Source organism: Eublepharis macularius, chromosome 4 (assembly GCF_028583425.1).
Source record: "Eublepharis macularius isolate TG4126 chromosome 4, MPM_Emac_v1.0, whole genome shotgun sequence".
NCBI lineage: Eukaryota > Metazoa > Chordata > Lepidosauria > Squamata > Eublepharidae > Eublepharis > Eublepharis macularius.
In genome coordinates, this window is record NC_072793.1 from 16,278,632 (window position 1) to 16,302,698 (window position 24,067).

The following is a 24,067-nucleotide window of genomic DNA, read 5'->3' on the forward strand; positions in this document are numbered from 1 at the left end:
AGGGTCAGAAGGGGCTTAAGGCTATGGCCACCTGGCAGAATATTTGGAACAGAGAAGGACACACGGCAGACCCTCTCCTGCAGGCGGCTATCAGCACGTTGAACTTGAAAGGAGAATGTCAGACTGACAGAGAGATCTTTTCAAAAATCAACCCTATAAAAACAGCATGAGAAAAAGATTTTCCACGAAATTCAACTAGCCCTAAATTTCTCTTACCCAGCTTCTCTCTTTACCCGAGTTACATGTCTGTTTACTGACTTCGAGGTCAGGGAAAGCCACTCCTAGCAGCAGGAAACTGCAGGCACCTCTTCTCTATAGACATTTTAAGAAGGCGAAAGGAAGTGTTTTCCATTGAATGCATCCCCAGGGCTTTGACGCAGCATCACGGTGACAGTGCAGGAGCAGGGAAAGGCACCTTCCTCTCCGCTCTCTGATGAGCTCGGACCCTTACCTGTTGTGTTCGGAGGGGTGTCCAGGATGGTTTTCAGAAGCTTCATATCCTTAATGTTATGAATATAAATAGATTCCTCCAGGCAAACAATCAGTCTCTGCAAGAACAAAAACCAAATTTGTTGTGTACGAAGGGGGAAGGCCCCACATGCCAAAAGCCCATCAACACGGAACCAGACCCACTAGAGTTTCAGAAGACTGACCGGGAGAGGAGGCATCGAGTGACGGGTACTGCCTGGAAAGAGAAAGGTGACAGCTTTCCTCCTGGAGTCTTACTCTGAACGGACAAAGCCCTCCGAAGTCCTTTCCCTGGAGTTTTACTTTGCATGTGACGTATGGTGCAAATAGACTGAAAGAAGGACTTGGTATTGCATGCTGCTTTGCTGTGGAGCAGGGCTTTTTTTCAGCGGGGACGCGGGGGAACGGAGTTCCGGCACCTCTTGAAAATGGTCACATGGCCGGTGGCCCCGCCCCCTGATCTCCAGACAGAGGGGAGTTGAGATTGCCCTCCGCGCCGCTGCAGCGGCGCGGAGGGCAATCTCAACTCCCCTCTGTCTGGAGATCAGGGGGCGGGGCCACCGGCCATGTGACCCTTTTCTCCGAGGGCAACCCACTGACTTCCACCACCTGGCTGAAACATGTTGACGGGGTGTCTCTCTCTCTCTCTATTTGGAAAGGCAGGGACGGGTTAAAAACTTTTTTCCCACTCTGCTCTAAGTGTGTGTGTGTGAACGTCCCCTCCCTGAGGGGAGGCGGCTCATTGCCGGGTTAAAAACTGAATTCCCCCTTCTGCTCTAAGTGTGTGTGTGTGTGTGTGTGTGTGTGTGTGTGAACGTCCCCTCCCTAAGGGGAGGCGGCTCGTCGCCGCCTCCCCGTGCCCGCTGGGCCCGGCGGTCGCCACCCCCACCCCCACCTTCCCACATAGCTGGGAAAAACGGGGCGCCCCTCCGCTTTGGCCTCCTCGATCCCCAGATCGGAAATGGGAGATGATCGGTGTGGATCGTTGATTTGGGGTCGTCATTGGTGCCGATTCACGATCAGCTTGATCAGTAATTTTTTTTGGATCGTGCCCACCTCTACTGCTAAATACTAAGGTTGCTAAAAGGAAGGGAGGAAGCCAGAGGAAATGAGCACAGAAAAAATGCCAAAAGGTAGAGCCCCACAATGAAAATGCAAAAGCCATGTTTCTTTGACTATGTAGCTTTGTGCAATGGAAATAAGAGCACGGCATCAACTCTGGCAAGTTGCCAATGTTCTCAGCATTGATACAGGAAAGGGACATAGTCTGGATTTGTTGATGTCCCATCTATCTTTGTCAATGGAAATGTCACCCTCAGCTCAGAAGGGGTGAGGGAGAGGGAGAGAGGGGGGGAGACAGAGGGGGAGAGGGAGGGGGAGAGAGAGGGAGGGGAGAGGGAAAGAGAGAGGGAGAGAAAGGGGGAGGAAGAGGGGGAGAGAGGAGAGGTTGGGAGAGGGAGAGAGAGAGAGAGGGGAGAGGGAAAGAGAGGGAAAGAGAAAGGGGGGAGAGGGGGAGAGGGAGGGAGAGAAGGAGAGAGGGGAGGAGGGGGGAGGGAGAGAGGGGAGGGAGAGGGGGAGAGGGAGAGGTGGGGGAGAGAGAGGGGGGAGAGAGAGGGGGGAGAGAGGGAGAGAGGAAGAGAGGGAGGGGGAGAGAGAGAGGGAGAGGGGAGAGAGGGAGGAGAGGGAGAGAGAGGAAGAGAGAGGACACACTAAGAGCAGAACCACAAGTGACAAAAGGCACAGATTGGACACTTGTCTGCTTCCCTCAAGTTTTGATGGGAAATGTAGGCATCCTGGTCTCGCAGCTTCGCTCTCTGACTGCTGTCCAATGGACTTTTCAACTGTCACTTATCCAACCAGGTGCTATACACAAAGCACCATCCCCAGGTACTGCTGGATATTGTATGTACAAAATATTCAATTCCACAGGTGGAGTAGATGTAGAAGTAGGGCGTTGTGGCTCTGCTTTGTGCATCCTCTTCTATATCTACTACACCTGTGGAATTGAATATTTTGTCAGCGCATGACCTTTACCTTGTTATTGACTGATACATACAATATCCACCAGTACCTGGGGACAGTAATAATAATAACATTCGATTTATATACCGCCCTTCAGGACAACTTAATGCCCACTCAGAGCGGTTTACAAAGTGTTATTATTACCTCCACAACAAAACACCCTGTGAGGTGGGTGGGGCTGAGAGAGCTCCAGAGAACTGTGACGCACCCAAGGTCACCCAGCTGGCTTTGTGGAGGAGTACTTTGTGTATAGCACCCGGTTGTACTTACTTGTACCGCCTTATTGGTTTTGACTGTTGTTCATTATTTATTGATTGATTTGATTACATGAGACTTTATTCTTTATATATTGCTTCTTTGATTGTGTTTGCACCCTACTCTTGTGTTATCACCTTCGGAGTTTCATATATTTGAGTGGGTTCCTCTTTTGTTTTTGTCCGTCATTGTTTCAGTTCAAACAAGCATAAGGTGGCACGGAATGCTACTATACACGGTCGGGTAATGCACAATTGTCATCATCATTATTACATATAGAACAATCTCCCTTTGATTACAGACATCTGTCTCTAAAAAATTAGTCTTTGCAGGTGTTCAATGTATTTTTTTCGTTCCAGACTAGCTGTTATAATATTGTTTAATACCTGTGGATGCTCAATGTGTGGCAGGCAAGGAAACAGCATGTATTTACAATGTAATATAAAGAAATCAAAACTGGTGTGTGACCAGTAGCTGATGACGCAGTAGCTGATGAAACAGACTTAATAAATGCTATGAAGAAACGCCGTTCTGTTGGTGGAGTTAACTTTCTATGGGCTGCAGAGGGGAGGGGCCAGTTCTGGAGTAGAATGTGATTGGAGGGAGAGCAAGTCAGTTGGTGGAGGGGAGTTGGGAGTTGACAGTTGGTGGCCGGAGAGTGGAGGGAGAGATGGCTCTGAGGGGAGATGTCGATCTAATGTCACTTGTCCAACATTCCACCAAGCTGCCTACATTTCCCATCAAAACTTGAGGGAAGCAGACAAGTGTCCAATCTGTGCCTTTTGTCACTTGTGGTTCTGCTCTCAGATCTTTTCTAGAGAGCATCCCAGCATAGGATCAGAATTTTTGGAGCCTTGATCCCATAAAGAAGCTGCCAACATTTGCTTAAATACAGATTTTAAAACTGATTCTAAAATCTAGGCCTGAAATTTTATCTTGAAATGAAGTGAAGAGCACTTGAAATAAGGAGTTACTTAAGGGAACAAAAATCTTCCATCTTTCCTATTGCAGCCTCCCAAGCACTAGGTTGCCAGGAGTCATTTCCACGGAGTCATTTCAGCGGCGCCTTTCAAACCAATAGCAAATAACATATAACAGCCGTTTTCCAGAGCCTCATACTTAATGCCAGGGAAATAGAAAGACTTCACAGCAACCTGATATTTGCAGAATGAAAAAGTATTGTGTGGGCATTTTTGCTACCTTGAATACTCTTTGAAGGAAAAAGGAAAAGAAATGCAATTACATGTTACAGCTTTCATAGCTTCCTCTGACAATGATTTCCTCAAGGAAGATGAGCTCAGAAGTACCTGCCTGGCTTCTAAAGCCTATTAAGTTATTTTTTAAAAACCTCCAGTAGTTACTGTGAGGGAGCATCATAATCCCTGTTACTGAACTCTTGTCGCCTCATAGCTACTTCCTCTCGAAGACGTTCCTGCTCATGATTTTCGTATCTTTAATACTTTGTGATCGTTTCAGACAACCTGAAGCAGTCCTGAAAAAGAGCAAGAGTCCAGTAGCACCTATAGGATTAACAAAATTAGTGGTAGGGTATGAGCTTTCGTGAGCCACAGCTGATGCATCTGACGAAGAGAGCTGTAGCTCACAAAAGCTTACGCTACAATAAAGTTGGTTAGTCTTCAAGGTGCTATTGGACTCTTTTACTGTTTTGCAACTACATACTAACACGGCTAACTCCTCTGGATCAAATGCTAAAGTGGACAGGGCTGGGCGTCTGTGTGTGTGGAGGTGGCTTTTGCCCAGCAGGGCTTCTGACTGGCCGAAGGGGTCCTGTTAAACAGAGCTTCTGCCTGAAATGTTGAAGAATTACTATTAACGTTATGCATAACCTTGATCCCTGACATTTTGTCATTGGTTCCACCTCCTGTGGCAGGCAATTTGTGGTTGCACCCACCACCCTGGGACAGAACTCCAGCACTGCCCACAGGCTGAAAAAGGTTGGGGACCCCTGTCCTAAGGTGACATTCAATGTCCTTTTTTTTAAAAAAAAGAGTTCTACTGTTCACCAGGCAGAAACCAAAATCCAGTTTTGCCAAAATGTGCAGCTGATTGTTCCTAAACCACAAGACTTCAATGGCTCGATTTAAAAGGATTCTTCCATGTTCAAACTCAGATTTTCCACTGAAGAATCCAACTGAAACGCAAATGTTTGCACAGAAACTCTGCGCTTATGTTAACTCTGGCAGTTGCTGTAATTTGGGTACAGATTTGACTGTAAAAATTCAAACTAAGCTAAACAGATAACCACTGCCACACACACACACACATCTCTGCCCAGTCTCCTAGAATATATCACCATATGATGATACTACCTTACACAAAATGAGAAAAGAACAGGGTGGCAGAGGATACCTGCAGTCAGGGGCAGTTTGAAAGGCTATAGCTGCGGTATGTTGTTCATGCCTGCCACAAACCCACATCCAACTCAGGCTTAGGCTGACCTTCCCCTACCCTGAGGTAAAACTTCTCCTCTTTAAGCCTGTGAAGCTGTATACTGGGCTGCGAAGCCTCTGGTAGCATGGTTGATGTTAGGCTTCAACTTTCCTTCTTGTTCCACCCTTAAGAAATATTAAAAATGGTTACCCAACCAAGTCTTAGTAGGGGACAGATCAGGGGGTTGCTCTTCCCTTTAGCAGAAACTGGCACCCAAGGCTTGGGGAGGTTAGAAAGGTAACAGAAGGTTTATTTACAGAAGGTTAAAGTCAAAAGGCAGGTAGGCAGGTGTTTGAACTGAAGAAACAGAAAGGTTTTTATACAGCAACTTCACTGGTGTGAGGCACAAAACACTTGGTTTAACACTAGGTTGCTAGCTTCTTTCAGAGGTTGACTCTGCTTCACAAATGTTTCCCTTTCAAAGCACAGACACAGCACGACTTTCCCTCCTCTCCAGACTTAAGGGTGCTCCACTGAGACAAGCCCTCACTAGATACTGGGCAGGCATTATAGTTATGAGCTATAGCCCCATTCCTGGCGCTGAAGGGGAGACTCCTCTCTACCCACTTCCTTGGCCCTCTATAATCCCCAGATCTCTCAAGTCTAAGCAGGAGTTAGTGCTGGTTTTTACCCACTTTAGTCCCAAGACTAAACGTGCTTCATAAACATTACTTCCTCACACAGAGGATTCTCTGGCTGACCCTCTCTGGTCCAAAGCCAGGCTCCCCCTGCCTTTCCACTCTCTTGTTTTCCCTCCAACTCCAACTGACAGCTTCCCCAACATTCCACCCCCAACTGCCATTTCAGGCTATCCACATTGGGGGTGGGGGGAGGAAACACGTCAATCATAGCTTCACTTCTGGAAATCTCAGCATCTGAAGCTGAGTCCGTCACAATGCCCGTGAGTAAAAGATACAGACTGCCTTGGATGCTGAATGGATACAACTGATAAAAGGACAACACGTGCCACCAGGGAATACACTGCTGTCGCTTCACTGTACTTTCAAACACCAATGTAGATTACTAGGAAGCGCTTCCCAAAAAAGATTTAAATCCCCAATAATAGAAGTGCGTTGGGACTGCGGCATTTAAGTTGTTCATAAATAGCTGCAATCAGGGAGGGCAATCAAGTAGGTTCAGGATGGCGAGAACAAAAGTGGATTTGTGCGGCGCTCCAACAGAATCCTTTCCAAATGGTTGAGTGGGCAACAATGTGGCAAATATGAGTAAGTATAAAATGATGCATATTAGGACAAAAAATACCCTACACTTAAAAGTTTTATGTTAGGGGGAAAGACTATGAACAAGACAGCCAGTGTCGCAACGCCCTCGTGCAGAACCATGGCGGAGCTGTATGTGGAATACTGCATACAGTTTTGATCACCCCGTCTCAAAAATAATATTGTAGCAATGGAAAAGGGGCAGAAAAAGACAGTCAAAAATGACCAAGGGGTTGGCATATCTTCCTTACAAGGAAAAACTGATAAAGTCTTTTTTTAAGAGAAAAGATGACTAAGGAAGGGACATGACAGAGGTAAATGAAATTATGGCGGGAAAATAGGTAAGAAGAAAATTTCCCCTGTCCCATAATACTAGAATTCACAGGTACCAATGAAGTTGATAGGATAGACAAAAGGGGAAAAAATCCTTCACTCAAAGAGAGTAATTAACTTGTAGAATTCACTGCCGCAGGACATAACAATGGCTTTAAAAGGGAATTGGACAAATGCAGAGTATAGGTCCAATCGATGGCCTTTCGCAGCAGTAATTAAAGAGACCCTCCATTGTTCAGAGATAGTAACCAGCCCTAAGGAGCAAGAACAGGGAGAAGCTTTGGCCTTCATGCTCCGATTGTGAGCCTCCTATGGCCATTTGGTTGACCGTCGTGTGGAACAGGATACTGGACGAGATAGACCTTTGGTCTGATTCAACATGACAGCTTAACGTAAAAAGCTGGGTGGCTGCTTGCAAGGGGAGAGTGCCAATTCTTCTGAAGGCAGCACAGCAAACCTGACACTTAACCAGTGTGAGCAAGAAGATACAGGACGCGCCACACGCCTCGGGAAGCACTTGGCCCCTTACCTGCCGATTGAGCCGAACGGAGAGGATGTTACTAGAATAGCTGTAGTTGCAAATTTCCGTCCCTTTCTTGAAGTGGTAGACATTCATCTGCCGAGGCTTCGTGCGGCTCACCACCACCACCAGGCTGCTCGAGAAGAGGCGCTCCACAATGTAAACGTCTGGGATTTCATCTGGTCAGCAAAGAGATATCAAGGACGGTTTTCAAAAAGGGGGGGCGGGGGGAAACACCGGAATATTAATGTTCAGCTTTTTCAAAGAATAGCCTCACTTGACAGAGGGCAATATCCATCACAGGCAAGCGTCAGAAGCCAGCCATCCCTTCTGCTGCTGTTAATTGGTGGACGACAAGACCTAACGAAGATTTTCTCATTACTCAAAGCACACTCCTTCCCCCCGCCCCCCAATAAAAGGTGCAGAGGTTAAAAGACTATGCATATTGCCAGGTGATAAGCACATGGGTGAAAGACTCTGTGGGAGAAAAGAAGGATAACTGATGGATTGATTGACTGATTGATTGGATTTCTAGCCTGCCCTCCCCACAAGCAGGCTGCTTAAGATGAGAACCTTAACTGGTGAACTGGATAGTACAGGAGATCTTTCAGTATCCCAAGCTCAAGGTATTTAGGGCCTTAAAGGTAAGAAATAGGACTCTGGTTGTGCTCTCTAACAGGTGGGCAGCCAGTACAGATCTTTCAGCAGAGGAGGGATTTGCAGACATTTGTCCTCAATTGGAACACAGAACAATGATACCCTAAGCATCAGCCGAGGAGTCATCCACTTGCACTTACAAAATAATATCTGGATCAGCTTTTCTCAGTGCAGGGAGAGCCCAGTCCACTGGAATTCATTTTTGTTCACGAGCCTATACTAGGTCCAACGGTATTTAATTTGTTTATAAATGATCCGGAACTGGAAAGGAGCAGTGAAGTGGCCAGGTTTTACGAGGAGCTCCAAAATGATCTCTCCGGATTAGATAGCAATGTGACAAATTAGATCCAATGTAATTAGGGGTAAAGTGATGCACATCAGTGTTTATCCCACATGTACACGGATGGGATCAAAACAAGAGGAAACGGATCAGTCTTTAGATCATGGTGAAAAGCTTGGTGAAAACATCGAGTCAACATGCAGTGGTGGTGAAAAGAGCAAATTCTCTGTCTGGAGATCAGGGGGCGGGGCCACTGGCCATGTGACCATTTTCAAGAGGTGCCGGGACTCCGTTCCACCGCGTTCCCGCTGAAAAAAAGCCCTGCTTCACATAGTCTGGCCACCCCTTCTACACATAAATATTGTGCAGCTGGAAGAGTCACAGGAACACAAATGGCTGAGGGGAAGGAGTGCTTTCCCTAGGAGGAAAAGATAAAGAGCTTGAAGCGAGAAAGACAGAGACTCTCAATACAATCTGAGCCAGAATTACACCCTTCTAAACCCACTGAAGTCAATAAGCTTAGAAGGGTGCAACTGAGCTTACGATTGCACCGAGAGTTGCCTTTTTGCCAGAGAGAAGGGGCACGATGGAAATTTATATGTAATGCATGGCATAGATGACATGGATAGAAATAACATTTTTGTTCTCTCCTAAAAAAACCTAAAATTCAAGGGCACCTAATGAAGTTAATGGGCAGTAGATTCAGGACAAAAGACAGTACCTGCCCACATAATACACAATGGGCTGCAGTGATGGCCGCAGGTTACTTTAAAAGGGAATGACACAAAATCACAGATGACAGAAGTCATCAGTGGCTATTAGAGGTTCAATTTAACCATCATGACTGTTCCAGCAGTATGCCACCGAATACCGGTTGCTGGAGGCCACGCAAAGGGGAAACTTCGGCCTTCGTGACCTACTTGCGGACCTGCCAGAAGAAACCAGCATGTTGGACCAGGGCTTTTCTCAGGCCCTCTGTGAGTGCCGTCCTTTCAACTTCGGCATGAAAAACCTTACTGTCTCTTCTAGAGTACTGGCTCCTGCTACTTTAATGCGGGAAGCTCAAGGAACACACTTGTGACGTTCTACCTGCTGAGAGAACCCTCAACCTACTACCTGCCAGCTGCTGAACAGCTTCCTGTTCTGTCAGAAATAGTATTTTACACCTTTTTATAGCTCAGGCTGTCCCCTAGCTATGGCTGATCCTACAGAAAGGAGGTGGTTGTTGTGGATTTTCCGGGCTGTACAGAAAGCAGAGTGGGCCACTGTTACACAGGCCTTGATAACATCCAGACTGGATGAGTGTGACGAAGACCCCACAGGACTGCCCTATAAGAAGCCTCCGTTGGCGCTAAATGCAGCAGTTCGGGTTCTAAGGGAACTCGCCACAAGAAGCATATAACCAGGGCTTTTTTTCAGCTGGAATGCGGTGGAACGGAGTTCCGGCACCTCTTGAAAATGGTCACATGGCTGGTGGCCCCGCCCCCTGATCTCCAGACAGAGGGGAGTTTAGATTGCCCTCCGCACAGCTGGAGGGCATGGGCCACCAACCATGTGACCATTTTCACCAAGGGCGATTTAAACTTTTAAAAACTCCCTCCTTGTTCCAGCTGACACAAAGTCACGTCACTGTGCGGTCCTGAGTTCCAACACTGAGTTCCACCACCTCTTTTCCTTTTTTTTTTTGAAAAATTTTTATTGGGTTAGAATCCATTATTTCCACATTTACATTCAATTTGCCCAATTTTTTCATCTCTAACCCCCTCCCTTTCCCCCCCCTTTTTGTTGACTTCCAACAGCTTTCCAACCCTTTGTCCCCTTTCCCTTACTTTTATTAGCTTCCTCTATCTAAAACAAATATATATTCTCCATTATTCTAAGCAGTACATCCTTAACTATTTTTAACATTATATGCCCCAACTGTAAGCCTTTGTTTCCATCTTAGATAAACAATTTATCCCAATTTTTCAATTTCAGGTATTTCTATATATCATAAACCATATAGATCATACATTCGTTTATATCAAACAATTTGACTTATTCTCTATATATATTACTCATTCTATCTTTTTATAATAGTTCTATATATCTCTCCTCACGTAGTCAATCAATTTGACCCATCTATATCTTCAGACATTCAGTTTGGTACAAAACTTGTCAGAAAAAAAAAGAAAATATTGTTAGTTAATCGCTCCTTATATTTAGTCCTTATAATTAATTATTTTCTCTATGTTCTGTTTGTTAACCTATATATATCTATATATATGTCAATCTATTAATCTGACTGCTTATTAATTCACATTTATCTCTTCTCCCCCCGGTAAAGTCTCCCCCCTCTACTTCAATACTTCAGTAGTTCTCAAACTGCCACAGTTTTCCTCCCACCTCCCATTTCTTCTCCAGGTATTGTTTCAGCTTCTCCCAGTCTGTGTTGAACTGCCCTGAGTCCAGATCTCTCAATTTTCTTGTCATCTTGTCCATTTCAGCCATATACAGCAATTTGTAAGTCCAATCTTCAATAGTTGGCACTTCTTGTACTTTCCATTTTTGCGCATACAAAAGTCTAGCTGCTGCTGTCATATAAAATATCAACGTCCTGTGTTGGGCTGGAATTCCCTCCATTCCCAAGTTCAGTAGCAGGAGTTCTGGGTTCTTATTAATTTGAAATTGTAAAATTTCACTCATTTCTCTTATTATTTCCCCCCAGTACTGCCTGGCTACCTCACACGACCACCACATATGATAGAGGAAGCCCTCATGCTTCTTACATTTCCAGCATTTATTAGAAGTATTCGAATTCCCTAGCGCAATCTTCTTTGGTGTCATGTACCAACGATAGATCATTTTATAAATGTTCTCTTTGATATTAATACATGTCGTTGTCTTCATTGTAGTTTTCCACAAGTATTCCCATGCCTCCATTGTTATTTCTTTATTAAAGTTTATAGCCCATTTCACCATTTGTGTTTTAACTATCTCATCCTCGGTATACCACTTCAACAGTACTTGGTATACCTTGGATATTCTTTTCTTATCTTCTTTAAGAAGGGTCTGCTCTAGTTCCGAATTCTCTATTCGTATACCTCCCTTTACAGAGTCCGAATTATATAAGTCTCTGATCTGTCTATACTGGAACCAATCGTAGTTAGGTGATAGTTCCTCTTGTGTCTTTATTCTAAGTTTGGATGCTTCAGTTTTAGTTATTTCTTTGTACGTTAAACATTGTTTTTCATTATCAACAGCTCTCGGGTCTATCACCTCATATGCCACCACCTCTTTTCCTAAAGCCCTGCATATAACCTGTTTCATACTAGCTGATTCCCAATTTCTTTCTGAAGTGCACAGCCCAAGCCTGTTCATATCAGCTTGGCAGTACGTCCCATTGAAACCTATGGGACTTAATTCTGAGTAAAAATACATGGGACTGGACAGTCCCGGCTGTGCACCGCCTCAAATCCTCCCAGAGCCACCTTCGAGTTGTCAGGTTGGCCACTGCACAGTCCCACTCATTTTGGGGGTCAGCCCCAGCTTTACAGAACATGCTGAGGCTTCCAACATTAGCCTCCTTCCGAGGGGAAAAAAAAGCCAAGCTGTCCTCTTCTGGCGAGCTTTTGGCAAAAAATCTAATGCTTGTGGTATTGTCTGAGGGCAAGATAATAACCGGTTTATGCCCGGATTATGTGGTTTTTAATTGCTTCGTGTTGGCCAGCCAGACTTTCGTCGGCTCCTTGAGCCACTGCAGCTGAGAGTTACATATTTTTAATTATACATACAATCAGGCCGTTGCTCTGTAGAGTCTAATAACGTTAATTGCTAAAAAGGAGGTTTTGAGAATCAGAATTTTGGCTATTGGAAAGAGAGGGGAGGTGGAATTGCAGCAATATCGTGGAAGGTGAATACGAGCTATGTTGTTAAAACTGGGTCACAGCACTGTAGTCAAAGGAAGTACGATATGTTAAACGGAAAAGCAAAATGGGCAGCTGGACCTTGGCTGACAAACCTTTACCTCTGACTCACCGTGCAATCCGCAGTGCAGTTACTCCAGTCTTAGACCAACGAATTCAGTGATCTGACTGGGGTAACTCTGCCGTGAGTTGTGTGACAGCATCAGCCTGCCTACCCTTGTTTAAAGCCTCCAAGAGCAGGGATTCTTAACCTGTAGATGGGCTTAGGGGAATCTATGAACTCAGCACAAAAAAACTGATTCCCCCTCCTCCCCTACGATTTCCTTCCTGTTACTTTCAATACTGCCTTTGTGGCAAAAACCCCTCTTATTTATGTCAAATTATGTCATTGTTTCACTTCAGTAGGGTGCAAACACAATCAAAGAAGCCATCAATATATAAAGAATAAAGTCTCATGTAATCAAATCAATCAATCAATAATGAACAACAGTCAAAACCAATAAGGTGGTACAAGTAAGTACAACTGGGTGCTATACACAAAGCACTATCCCCGGGTACTGGTGGATATTGTACGTACAAAATATTCAATTCCACAGGTGGAGTAGATGTAGAAGTAGGGCATTGTGGCTCTGCTTTGTGCATCCTCTTCTACATCTACTCCACCTGTGGAATTGAATATTTTGTACGTACAATATCCACCAGTACCTGGGGATAGTGCTTTGTGTATAGCACCCGGTTGTACTTACTTGTACCACCTTATTGGTTTTGACTGTTGTTCATTATTTATTGATTGATTTGATTACATGAGACTTTATTCTTTATATATTGATTGCTTCTTTGATTGTGTTTGCACCCTACTCTTGTGTGATCACCTTCGGAGTTTCATATATTTGAGTGGGTTCCTCTTTTGTTTTTGTCCGCCATTGTTTCAGTTCAAACAAGCATAAGGTGGCACGGAATGCTACTATACACAGTCGGGTAACGTACAATTGTCATCTTCATCATTACATATAGAACAATCTCCCTTTGATTACAGACATCTGTCTCTAAAAAATTAGTCTTTGCAGGTGTTCAATGTATTTTTTCGTTCCAGACTGTTATAATATTGTTTAATACCTGTGGATGCTCAATGTGTGGCAGGCAAGGAAACAGCATGTATTTACAATGTAATATAAAGAAATCAAAACTGGTGTGTGACCAGTAGCTGGTGAAGCAGTAGCTGATGAAACAGACTTAATGCTATGAAGAAACGCCATTCTGTTTGTGGAGTTAACTTTCTATGGGCTGCAGAGGGGAGGGGCCAGTTCTCGAGTGGAATGTGATTGGAGGGAGAGCGAGTCAGTTGGTGGAGGGGAGTTGGGAGTTGACAGTTGGTGGCCGGAGAGTGGAGGGAGAGATGGCTCTGAGGGGAGAGGAAGATCTAACGTAACCCCAGGTATCAACGGATCGGGCCTGCCCTACACTACATCGAATTAGGACATGAGTATAGAGAAGCAGAGGGAGAGAGAGTAGGGGTTTCTTTTTAAGTTGTATTATTCCTTCCATTCACTGCCTGTGTATAGTTAGAAGTTAAATAAATGATTTTCGGAATTTATGAAGGAAGAAAGATCTTCTGTTCCACATTGTCCCCCAACCGCTTGGGCCCACTAGCAAAGGACCCACTACAGGGCCTAACCAGGACCCACTACAGGGACAGTGGTGGCAGCAACTACCCGGAGACAGGAAAAGGAGACAGCCCCTTCAGGTGCCTGGCCAGAGGAGAAAAGGGAGGGGTAGGCAGAGCAGGGTCTACCAGTGGGAGGAAAGGCCCCGTTTCACCACAAGTGCCATGCCTCAGATTTTTTTTTTTGCGTGCACAGCTGGCCTAAGCTTATTGATTTTATTTTTGTGCATTAGTTACTGCTTTGTATGTATGAATTTGTATACATTTTTCTAGGGAGGGGCAGGCTATAGCTTTCAGAGTCTCAAAGGGATCTGTGACCCCCTCAAAATGTTAAGACCCTCTAGAGGTTTTTATAGCAAAATCTTGTCAACAACCATGTTGCAAAACTAACAAGTATATCAGGGTTCAGTTAGGCAAACACAAAAGATCTGTGATCAGATCTCCCAATACTTTTAACTTTATTTAAAAACAGCTGGAGGTGGTGGAGATTTGGACTGGGTGTGCGCGGGAGGAATTAACCCCTTTCTCCCCATGCCTTCTCTTGATGTTAACCTCTCACCCCTGACAATTAGCACCGGTACAGGAATAAATACCTTTACCATGGCTAACAGCTGATCATGGGGGAGAACAGGGACTTTTATCTTGGAAATGGTGTTGAGGGAATGTGTTGAGCCTGCTATTGTCATTCAGACCCAACTCTTCCATCTCCTGATGTAGCTGCTTTTAAATGAAATTAAAGATATCAAGATATCTGATCACTCACACACCATAAATCAATGTTTGCCTTTTAAAAGAAAACTCAACCTTGGCTAGTGTTGCTAACAACTTAGCATGCAGACCCAATTCAAACATCCTCCTTGCAGCTTCTGCAACCCCAAGCCAGTGACAAAGCTATGAGCCCACAGGAAAATTAGCAGGAATCTGGGGCACGCAAGGCCAGGGCCATTTTAGTTTGTTCTAAGCAGTATCCTTTCCAGTGCATCTTGGACGAGTTTTCTTTTACGTACTGTGGTTTTATATCATTGCTAGCTGCTGGTTTTGCAGATTTAATTCTGGAAAATTTGAAAAAATCAGATTGAGCGAAGGGGGAGTACGGAGCTGTGCATTTAACAATCTTGAACTTATTGCTGATTGGCGTTCAGCTCCAAGTGTGGTTGTGCACCAAACTACTTCCAGTCCACGTTGTGCCGAGAATAAGAGTGTTTCCGGTGTTGTTTTGGTATGTGACTGTCCCTTTAACACAGCTGTATCTAACAGTTTGAATACAAGAAAGGCTGTAGCCAAAAGATGCCATGCCATCTGCCTTCGAGCAGAGAAGAAGAAATGGAATTGCTCGTTTGAGGCAGATTAAAATGCGGTCATGCAGAATAAACCCCATCATCTGGCAATGCTCTGTTACATCAAAAACAGAACAGACTTACTGCTTTCATGGACCTGATCCAGCTGCTCCACAGAACTCAAGGAAAAAAGTCTGTATCCAGTTTTGGTTCCAATTGCCAGGGAACTGTAGAAGACAACAGTCATTAGAGGCATGCAAAGTTGGTTATATGCTGCCCTAAACAGCAGACTTTCAAGCACTGAAGAATCGGGCACAGCTTAACAAAAAATGAAATTGTAGAAAAGCAGAAGATGGAATTGCCAAAAGGTTCCGTAAAACCAATGGGGAGAGACAGAGAGCAACACAAGACACCATGGCTGTGCCTGCCAAGTGTCCTCTAAAGCCTTCTGTGATTATTGCTCACGCAGGGGGAGTTGTAAAGCAGATTTCAGCTGGTGTCTGAGCAGTGGGGCACAGCTCTCAATCAGCAGCGAAGCCATCCCTCTAGCCTTAATCACCAGAAGCGTGATCAAGGATCGCCAACACACTTTCAATCCTGCCTTTGCAATCTTAATAGCTAACAAGTGGCAAGAAGGGAAGAGGAAGAAATTCTCAAGATCCTAAATTCAGCAGACGATTCTAAATTCTGTACTTGGGCAGAGTCACAGCATACAGGAGACCTGAGTCAATATTTGCCTGAGCTCTCTGAGATGCTACCACTACCTTTAATATGGAAGAGGGTACCACTGGGGGGGGGGCTTTTAATTTTTCCCAGCATACACACATACACAACTAATCCTCTGTGCAAACTAGTTTTAGCTACAGGGCTGCAAGCAGAGGGGAGGGGGTCACTTTCAATAAGGAAACCAGACAGGAATAATTACCCCCCCCCTTCTCAGCAACAAAGCCACAAGCTTACCCTCCCCCGCCACACACACAAATGTCACATCAGAGGATCCAAACAGATTCCCAATTTGGCCCCAAAGATAAAGCCAAAGACTTCACAGAAGAGGTGCTTTGCTCAAAGTACAGGGAGCTGAGCTAAGACAGGGTATCCAGGGTAACATAGGTACCTTTTTGTCAATGGAGAGCTCACCAGAAACAGAAAGGGGGCTTGCATTTGGCAGAGCAAGGGAACAGGTACAAGGTCTGCTGTCATGCTGACTTGCTTGATCCAAGTAGTTGTAATGTAAAGTTTAATTTGACAACTAGCTTGAAATATCCCAAGATGAAAACTGAAGACATCTGCACATAGCATGAGCACTTCATCAGTTTGCTGCCGGTTCTCTTTGTTTTAGCTTAGACAAACATGCAAATTTGCACGAAAACAGAGAAATTGCAAACAAGCTTTCTGCTTTGCCACCTCCGCCTGTCAGAAACACTGACGTTTACAGACAGATCTTTGTTATCTGTCAACATTACTGGTTGAAATCACTAATAAGAAGGTACCTGGGAAAACGAAGACATGTCCTGTAGCAAAATCGCTCTGAACTAACCACTAGAGATCCCAGTTAGCATTAGCTACAACACCAGGGCTTCTCAGAACCAGAACCAAGTTTTCCCACAGCATCATCAATCTGGCTGCAAATGTGAGTCTGGGAGGCAGCAACAACGTAAAGACAAAAGTTGCAGAATGCCACTTGTTCCGTGAGTAAAGTCCTACTCAATATGAACATTGTCAATGTGCTTTCATATAGCAGTAACATCCCCGTATTACAAATGCAGGCCGAAGAGGAAAAAATCATATCTGCACTACCAAGTGAGCTGGGTGGGGGGGCAATATGCAAACTAGAGGCAGTTTTCTCGACCACCAAAAATGGGGGTGGTTCCATTAAAGTTTACTGTCTATGGTAGGATTGCCAAAAAAGATGGTGGTTTAAAAAAAAAAACCTGCAAGCCCCCTATACTAGACAAGTTAATTATGAGGTTTTGAAGGAGGCTGGAGGAGCGCTGAACGTACCTCCAATCGATGGTTGTTGTGGGTTTTCCGGGCTGTATTGCCGTGGTCTTGGCATTGTAGTTCCTGACGTTTCGCCAGCAGCTGTGGCTGGCATCTTCAGAGGTGTAGCACCAAAAGACTCTGACAGTCTTTTGGTGCTACACCTCTGAAGATGCCAGCCACAGCTGCTGGCGAAACGTCAGGAACTACAATGCCAAGACCACAGCAATACAGCCCGGAAAACCCACAACAACCATCGTTCTCCAGCCGTGGAAGCCTTCGACAGTACCTCCAATCCCTAGAGTATGTGCATCTTGCAGGCACTGGCTTACTCCGATTCCCAGCCCATTCATACCAGAAACAGTGGTAGCTGCAAAAGCAGCTGCACTTTCACTTCTTAAAATGCCCCGAGTCCAAAGAGATAAGGCAGGAAGAAATGTTTAAATAAACTAAAGTGTGTGCCATGCCGATAGGTTAAATAACCAGTCCCTATTTACTGGGAACCTAAACCTTGGCTGATTCTGCACACGTTGGATAATGCACTTTCAATTCACTTTATCAATCGTTTGAGGTGGATTTTTTGTTCCGCACCCAAAAAAATCAGTTCCAAATGATCTATAAAGAGGATTGGAAGTGCATTATCCAGCGTGTGCAGAATCACTCCTTATGAAGATACTTTAATGGAGATCTGAATATCCTTATGTAATAACATGCAATAATAACATGCACTCTGCCACGTTCCCAGTAGTGAACTAGACACAGGAAACAACCAGTAAAGCAGGAAATGTGATGCAAGGGAGAAACAGTCTTCGTTACGAGGCTGCCAGACCTGGATGGCACTGTTTGTACTGTTCAAGATGTAGCCAAGGATAGTCCAAGATTAACCTGAGCGTAATTTGCTGTCCCACAGTTCTGCATTTCAAAAGACACTGAATATAACTTGAGTTAATGTTCTCTTCCATCAAATTCCATCAGTCAGCATTTGGAATGGAGGTGATCAAGGGAAAACCTACAGCAAGCTTTTCCAGATGTACCATGTAATCCAGCGATTCCTAGTCCGTTCCATTTTAAACTCCCTGTCCCTGAAAAATTGTGTGTTGGGGGAACATTTCCACATTCCCCTTCCCTGATGTACCACTGTTGCAAGTGCAGGAACCTTTTATTTTATTTAAGATTTTTTATATCTCACCTTTCTATACAAGGTAGCTTTTTGACATGGGGGACCATTCAAACATCCTTTAGCTAGGTACAGTCAGGAAGGACATGGTATTTCTGAACATGGAATTCAGCTCTGAAATGGCCAGCTTTGGTTCTTTTTAACAGTAGATCCTCAGTATTTTACAGACCTGCATCCAATTTGTGTCTGTTACAGATATAGTCCTATATGGGAGAACAGATCTGGCTAGGCCTCGTATTTGCTTACCAATGCTCAAAAACGGGAGACAGGACATCAGTAACACACGCAAACGCACAACGCATATGTAAATCAGCTATGCCAATGACACATTTCCGGTGATGTCAAGGGGTGTGGTATATGCTAATGAGTTATGCTAATGAGTTCCTCCAGCTCTTTTTCTACGAAATGACCCCTGAGCAAGGCTGACAAAAAAGATCTGAGTGACTGACAGATCAAATATTTTAAAGGATTGATTTTATGAGCTCAAAAAATGATGATGCTGGCCTTTATCCAATCACACATTCCAAAGACTTAAAAGCACTTACATTCTTTGGGGGGGGGGGGGCGGGGGTGGATTTATGCTGAGTCCCCCCTCCTATTGCAGACCTCCCACTTTCGGACCATACTGATTCCAAGGGTCCACTGACCCCCGGAACAAGATTTCTGGGGACTCAAAGGCTCCTAGGAAATAACACTAATGAATTTAATCTAAAAGGCAGGCTGCCACCTACAGAATAGCATTCAGGGAATACTGTAGTTAAATACCAGGTGATCAATTGATAATATCTGGAAGGTGAATTTTCCAGAATGGCCTAAATAAGAACAACACTCAGGGCTTCTTTTCAGCAGGAACGTGGTGGAATGGAGTTCAGGCACCTCTTGAAAATGGTCACATGGCTGGTGGCCCCGCCCCCTGATCTCCAGACAGAGGGGAGTTTAGATTGCCCTCCGCGCCACAATCTAAACTCTCCTCTGTCTGGAGATCAGGGGGCGGGGCCACCGGCCATGTGACCATTTTCGCTGAGGGCAATTTAAACTTTTAAAAACTCCCCCCTTGTTCCAGCTGACCCACTTAGTGACTGAGTTCCACCACCTCTTTTCCCAGAAAAAAGCCCTGACAACACTCATGATGCCGTGGCATAATACAGTTCTAAGGTGGGGACTACCTAGGTTTTGGTGCCCTCTGGATTCCTTTTATGGCCTTGAACAAGTCAGAACACTAGATCCAGCTCTTTGTCTATAAAACAAAATGAGTGACTTCGTTTGTATTATTGCTGGGAAGGCAAATACAATGACGACTAAAGTTATAGCCTTTAGATTCCCACTGCTGTGGCAAAGGGCTCTCTGTGCTAACAATGAGTCATAAAAATTGCATCAGCATAAACTGAGAGAGCGCCACACTGGGTTGCTTCGAAAAAGAGATGTACTACGAGGATACAGGAAACCCAGCCAGCTTACTGGACCCGAATTCACCCTGAAGCCTTAGTTTGGCCTGAAGCAGGCGCATCTGGGAACCCGACAGGCAAACACAGGAGTCTTTGTTTGTGGGGATCTGCAGCTGCCGCATCTTCTTGCCAGGAAGGAAGAATCTCTCCTTCAGACAACAACTCTCTCATTCTAAATTATAGATAGTTACCTGAAGGTTAATTAAACAATTGGATCGCTGCTTTGTTTTGCTTTTTTTTTTTTTTTAAAAAAAGGCAACTGTCTTGTTCCCAGTCATGAGGTTTTACTTTCTGAACTTTTCTATTCCCAAGCATCGTTGGGGTGAAGAAGGAATATTCCTCCAGGTCAGATTGTTTGGGGATCCTGGAGATTTTTTGCCTTCCTCTGGGCATAGAGCAGGGGTCACTGGGGGAGGTTGGGGGGGGATAGCTGAGAATTTCCTGCATTGGGCTAGGGGCTGGACTAAATGACCCTTGGGGGTACTTTCCAGCTCTATGTCTCTGTGATCTATCTGTCAATCAATAGGCCTTAGCTATCTTCAACATGACTACATGTAGACCAGAGATATTTGTCTAGTCAAGACCTTTAATCCAATTCAGAAAAGACAATTGTCAATTATTTCAGATTTATTTTGCCATAATGCTCATCCTTATTTTTTTCTATGTTTAGAGCCCTTTTCCTTGGCTTTTCTTCATTGATCTTATATTTTAAAAAATCCTTCAATTTGTTATTATTTATGTCCATTTCAATAAGAATTGTCACAGTGGGTCACCCCAACTCTTCACCTTCTCCAGTACTCTACCTTTGACAGAGTACCCGAGGAAGTGAAAATGTATGCAGCGATCCCTCCTCTGGTGTCCGCCTACTAGCACTGAAACTAGAGCGAACAAGGATCATCTTGGCAACTGAAAGCAGAACACATGGGATAGCACTTGAAGCTAATTTAACTTGCATCCACTAGTCCCTGCTGCAAAGTATTTCAAAGACCAATTGACATGAAGAGTAACAAAAACCCGCCTTTTGTTGACTTCAGACCTAGGCTGATTCCGCACACGTTGGATAATGCACTTCCATTTGAAGCGGATTTTTTCGTGTGCGGAACAAAAAATCCACCTCAAACGATTGATAAAGTGCATTGAAAGTGCATTATCCAACGTGTGCGGAATCAGCCAACCTGTGATCACTAAATGTCTCTTGGTTTCTTGCACTTCAGCTAAAAGTAAAGAGAGTCCCCGTACATGTTAAGCCGGCACAGACGCTGCTTTTCCCCTCAAAAGGAACCCACAATCCAAACACACCAAAGAGTTAGAAAAAATGGCACTCTTGATTCCCATTCTATTTGACATCTTAGAAGAAGTTATAAAGTATTGCCAAGCAAGCAAATATGTTTAGGGAGAACTTTGCATAGTTGGGGTACCAGAACAGAGAAGCCACTGAACCTAGTTGCCACACACCCAGTCTCCAAAGGTGAAGGCACACATCGCAGGGTCTCAGCAGGCAAAATGAATGTACGGGGAGGCTTAGAAGACAGAATGTGAAATACTCTGGCTCCAAGATATAAAAGCCATTTCCACATGGTCATAGATCCAGAGGAGTTAGCCGTGTTAGTCTGTAGTCGCAAAATAGTAGAGTCCAGTAGCACCTTTAAGACTAACCAACTTTATTGTAGCATAGACTTTCGAGAACCACAGAACCCCATGCATCTGACGAAGAGAACTATGGTTCTCGAAAGCTTATGCTACAAAAAAGCTGGTTAGTCTTAATAACAACAACAACATTCGATTTATATACCGCCCTTCAGGACAACTTAATGCCCACTCAGAGCAGTTTACAAAGTATGTTATTATTATCCCCACAACAAAACGCCCTGTGAGGTGGGTGGGGCTGAGAGAGCTCTAAGAGAGCTGTAACTGACCCAAGGTCACCCAGCTGGCTTCAAGTGGAGAAGTGGGGAATCAAACCCGGTTCTCCAGATTAGAATCCCGCACTCTTAACCACTACACCAAACTGGCTCTTAAAGGTGCCACTGGACTCTTTACTGTTTCCACATGGGTGATTGTTGCTGTTGGGAAAAGGGTTTTTTCCTCCGCCCCACAGCTCTGTGCTACTTTGTGCATCGTTTTGAGCTGCAAAAGTCTTCATTTAAAACTTCCTTCATCTGAGAGATCCAGGGCAGTTGCTCTACTCTTCAGCTTTCCAGCAACATTTTTAAGAAGTGGAGCAACTAAAACCACACTTCAGGAACTACAGCAACCTGTGATCATACCATGATGACATTTCCTTCCTGTTATTAAATTAGTTTCCTTTTTCTTGACACTTGGTCCAAACAGGTGACCTTAGGACAAGAGAGAAGGGAAAAAATCATCGCACAGGCAGCCAATGCGGGATGTTGGTGAGCGATGAACGAGAAACATCAACCTTTTGGTTTTTCTGGAAATAGCACCCTATTCTTGAACTGATTTGAGACTTGTTCTGAGAAGCCCAGGGCTTAAAGAGACCAGACTCCATTAAGGTCAACTCCATAGCCTACAGGAAGGGTGGAGAATAAAGGAAGGACAGTCATACCATTAAGCACTCACAGTGCAAATGACGCTATCCAGATTGTAATGCGAACAGGAGCAGCCAGGAGATGCTATGCTCAGTGAATCAACAGAACAAGTATCTTGAAAGGACACAAACAAATGAACCAAAACAAACCTCAATGACCACAAGAGCTATAAACCTTTAGATCAGGATGGGTAGCCGTGTTTGTCTGTAGCAGTAGAAAAGAGCAAGGGTCCAGTAGCACCTACAAGACTAACAAAATTTGTGTTAGGGTATGAGCTTTCGAGAGCCACAGCTCACTTCTTCAGCGGCTCACCTACAGTGGCTCACCCTACCACAAATTCTGTTAGTCTTATAGGTACTACCGGGCTCTTGCTCTTTTCTACTACTACAGACAAACACGGCTACCCATCAGGTTATAATCTGGCAGGCCAAGTAAGTTCTTTTAAAAAAGATTCAACAGATTCATTTACAGCACCAATCCCTTGAGGACTTTAGGATCATATTACCATGGTGACCAATAAACGCTTCCTATAGATCAACAGTCATCCATACATCCCACAAAGGAAAACCTTGTAGGGGAGAGAAAGAGACTGGTAGATGTCTGCTCCCTTAAAGAACTGAGATGTATTATCTGTTAAACAAGCAGAAGGGGGAGAGACAGGCGTTGCCTTTTTTTTTACATAATGAGTCACAGTTAGAGGAATATTATTATATTATTCCTCTAACAGGCACAGACCTTCTGCAGATCTTTTAGAATTTACAAATTCTATTTAAGCTGCAAACATAAAACAAGACTCCCCCACCCCCCACAAGCTTTGGGTCAGCCCTCTTATATATTCTGAACATTTTCCCCTTTGCCCACAACAACAACAACAACAATGATGGATGATGATGATGATAATTCGATTTCTATACTGCCTTTCAGGACAACTTAACGCCTTCTCAGAGCAGTTGATGAAGTGTCCTATTATTATTCCCATAACAATCACCCTGTGAGGTGGGTAGGGCTGAGAGAGCTCTGGAGGAGCTGTGACTGACCCAAGGTCCTCCCAACAGCACCAGGGAGGGAAGGCTGGCTTAAGTCTTGATTTTGGACAATCTCCCCCCACCTTGGAAGGCAGAGGGGGCTTGATGGGAGAAGGGAAGCGGTGTCGGCCCTCCTCTGCCCTGCCCTATTTACGTACGTGCAATCCTGGTTATAGGAGAAGCAACTCAGCGCCTCGGGCTGCCCTTCTCCAGCTGCGGCCTCCATGGACGACGGGCGGCGCCCAATCCCCGGCCTCGATTTCACCGCTTGCCGGGGTTCGACGCTTCCCCGCGGGACTCGGGACCGCTCCCAATCGGCGCTCCCCGGTTCCGGACCGCGACAGAAGCAGCGACGACTCGCATCGCCAGCGCCAGCCCGGGGGGGCGGAGCCATCTGTCTCATCCTCTTTTCCTATTGGGCGACGAAAGTTCGAACGGGTCGCCTCACCCCGCCCCCTGGGGACGGGCTTCGGGGCCTCAATCGCCGCGAGGAGCAAACCCCGCCCAGGACGCCAACAGGGCCGGCGGCCATTGGCCAGGGAGGAGGGGGGGCCGTTGGCCACGTGGCTGTGTTGTGATGGTTGCATCAGACGGGGACCGGAACGGGCAGAGCAGTGTGCGGGAGGTGGGCGGGGAGGGAGGAGGTGGCTGCGCTGTTCTTCTCCCTGGTCCAAGCGCCTGCGCGCAGAGGCGCCTGAATGGTTTAAACCGTTAAACGGCTTTCTCTTGATTCTAATTTTTTTTATTATATCCGTGATCACCGCGGACTTGTGCAAACCTCTCTCTGCTTCCGTACAATTCTTATTGCTTATCCTACTGATTTAAATGGGATAATTCCTC

General features: G+C 45.1%; 1 protein-coding gene across 2 annotated transcripts in view; it reads right to left on the reverse strand.

Moving 5' to 3' along the window:
• The window catches only part of WIPI1 (WD repeat domain, phosphoinositide interacting 1), a 72,084-nt gene extending 48,486 nt beyond the window's left edge, over positions 1-23,598 (reverse strand). Inside the window, exons 1-4 of one of the 2 annotated variants that reach the window (XM_054975858.1) lie at positions 23,386-23,598; positions 15,196-15,278; positions 7,279-7,448; positions 452-548 (exon numbers count right to left, since the gene is read on the reverse strand). In XM_054975858.1, coding sequence (XP_054831833.1) covers positions 452-548; positions 7,279-7,448; positions 15,196-15,278; positions 23,386-23,453 — 418 coding nt within the window. In that variant the 5' untranslated portion in view covers positions 23,454-23,598. The remainder of the gene's footprint in view (positions 1-451; positions 549-7,278; positions 7,449-15,195; positions 15,279-23,385) is intronic. The other variant, XM_054975859.1, reaches the window with a different exon arrangement.
• Between the last annotated feature and the right edge of the window lie 469 nt (positions 23,599-24,067).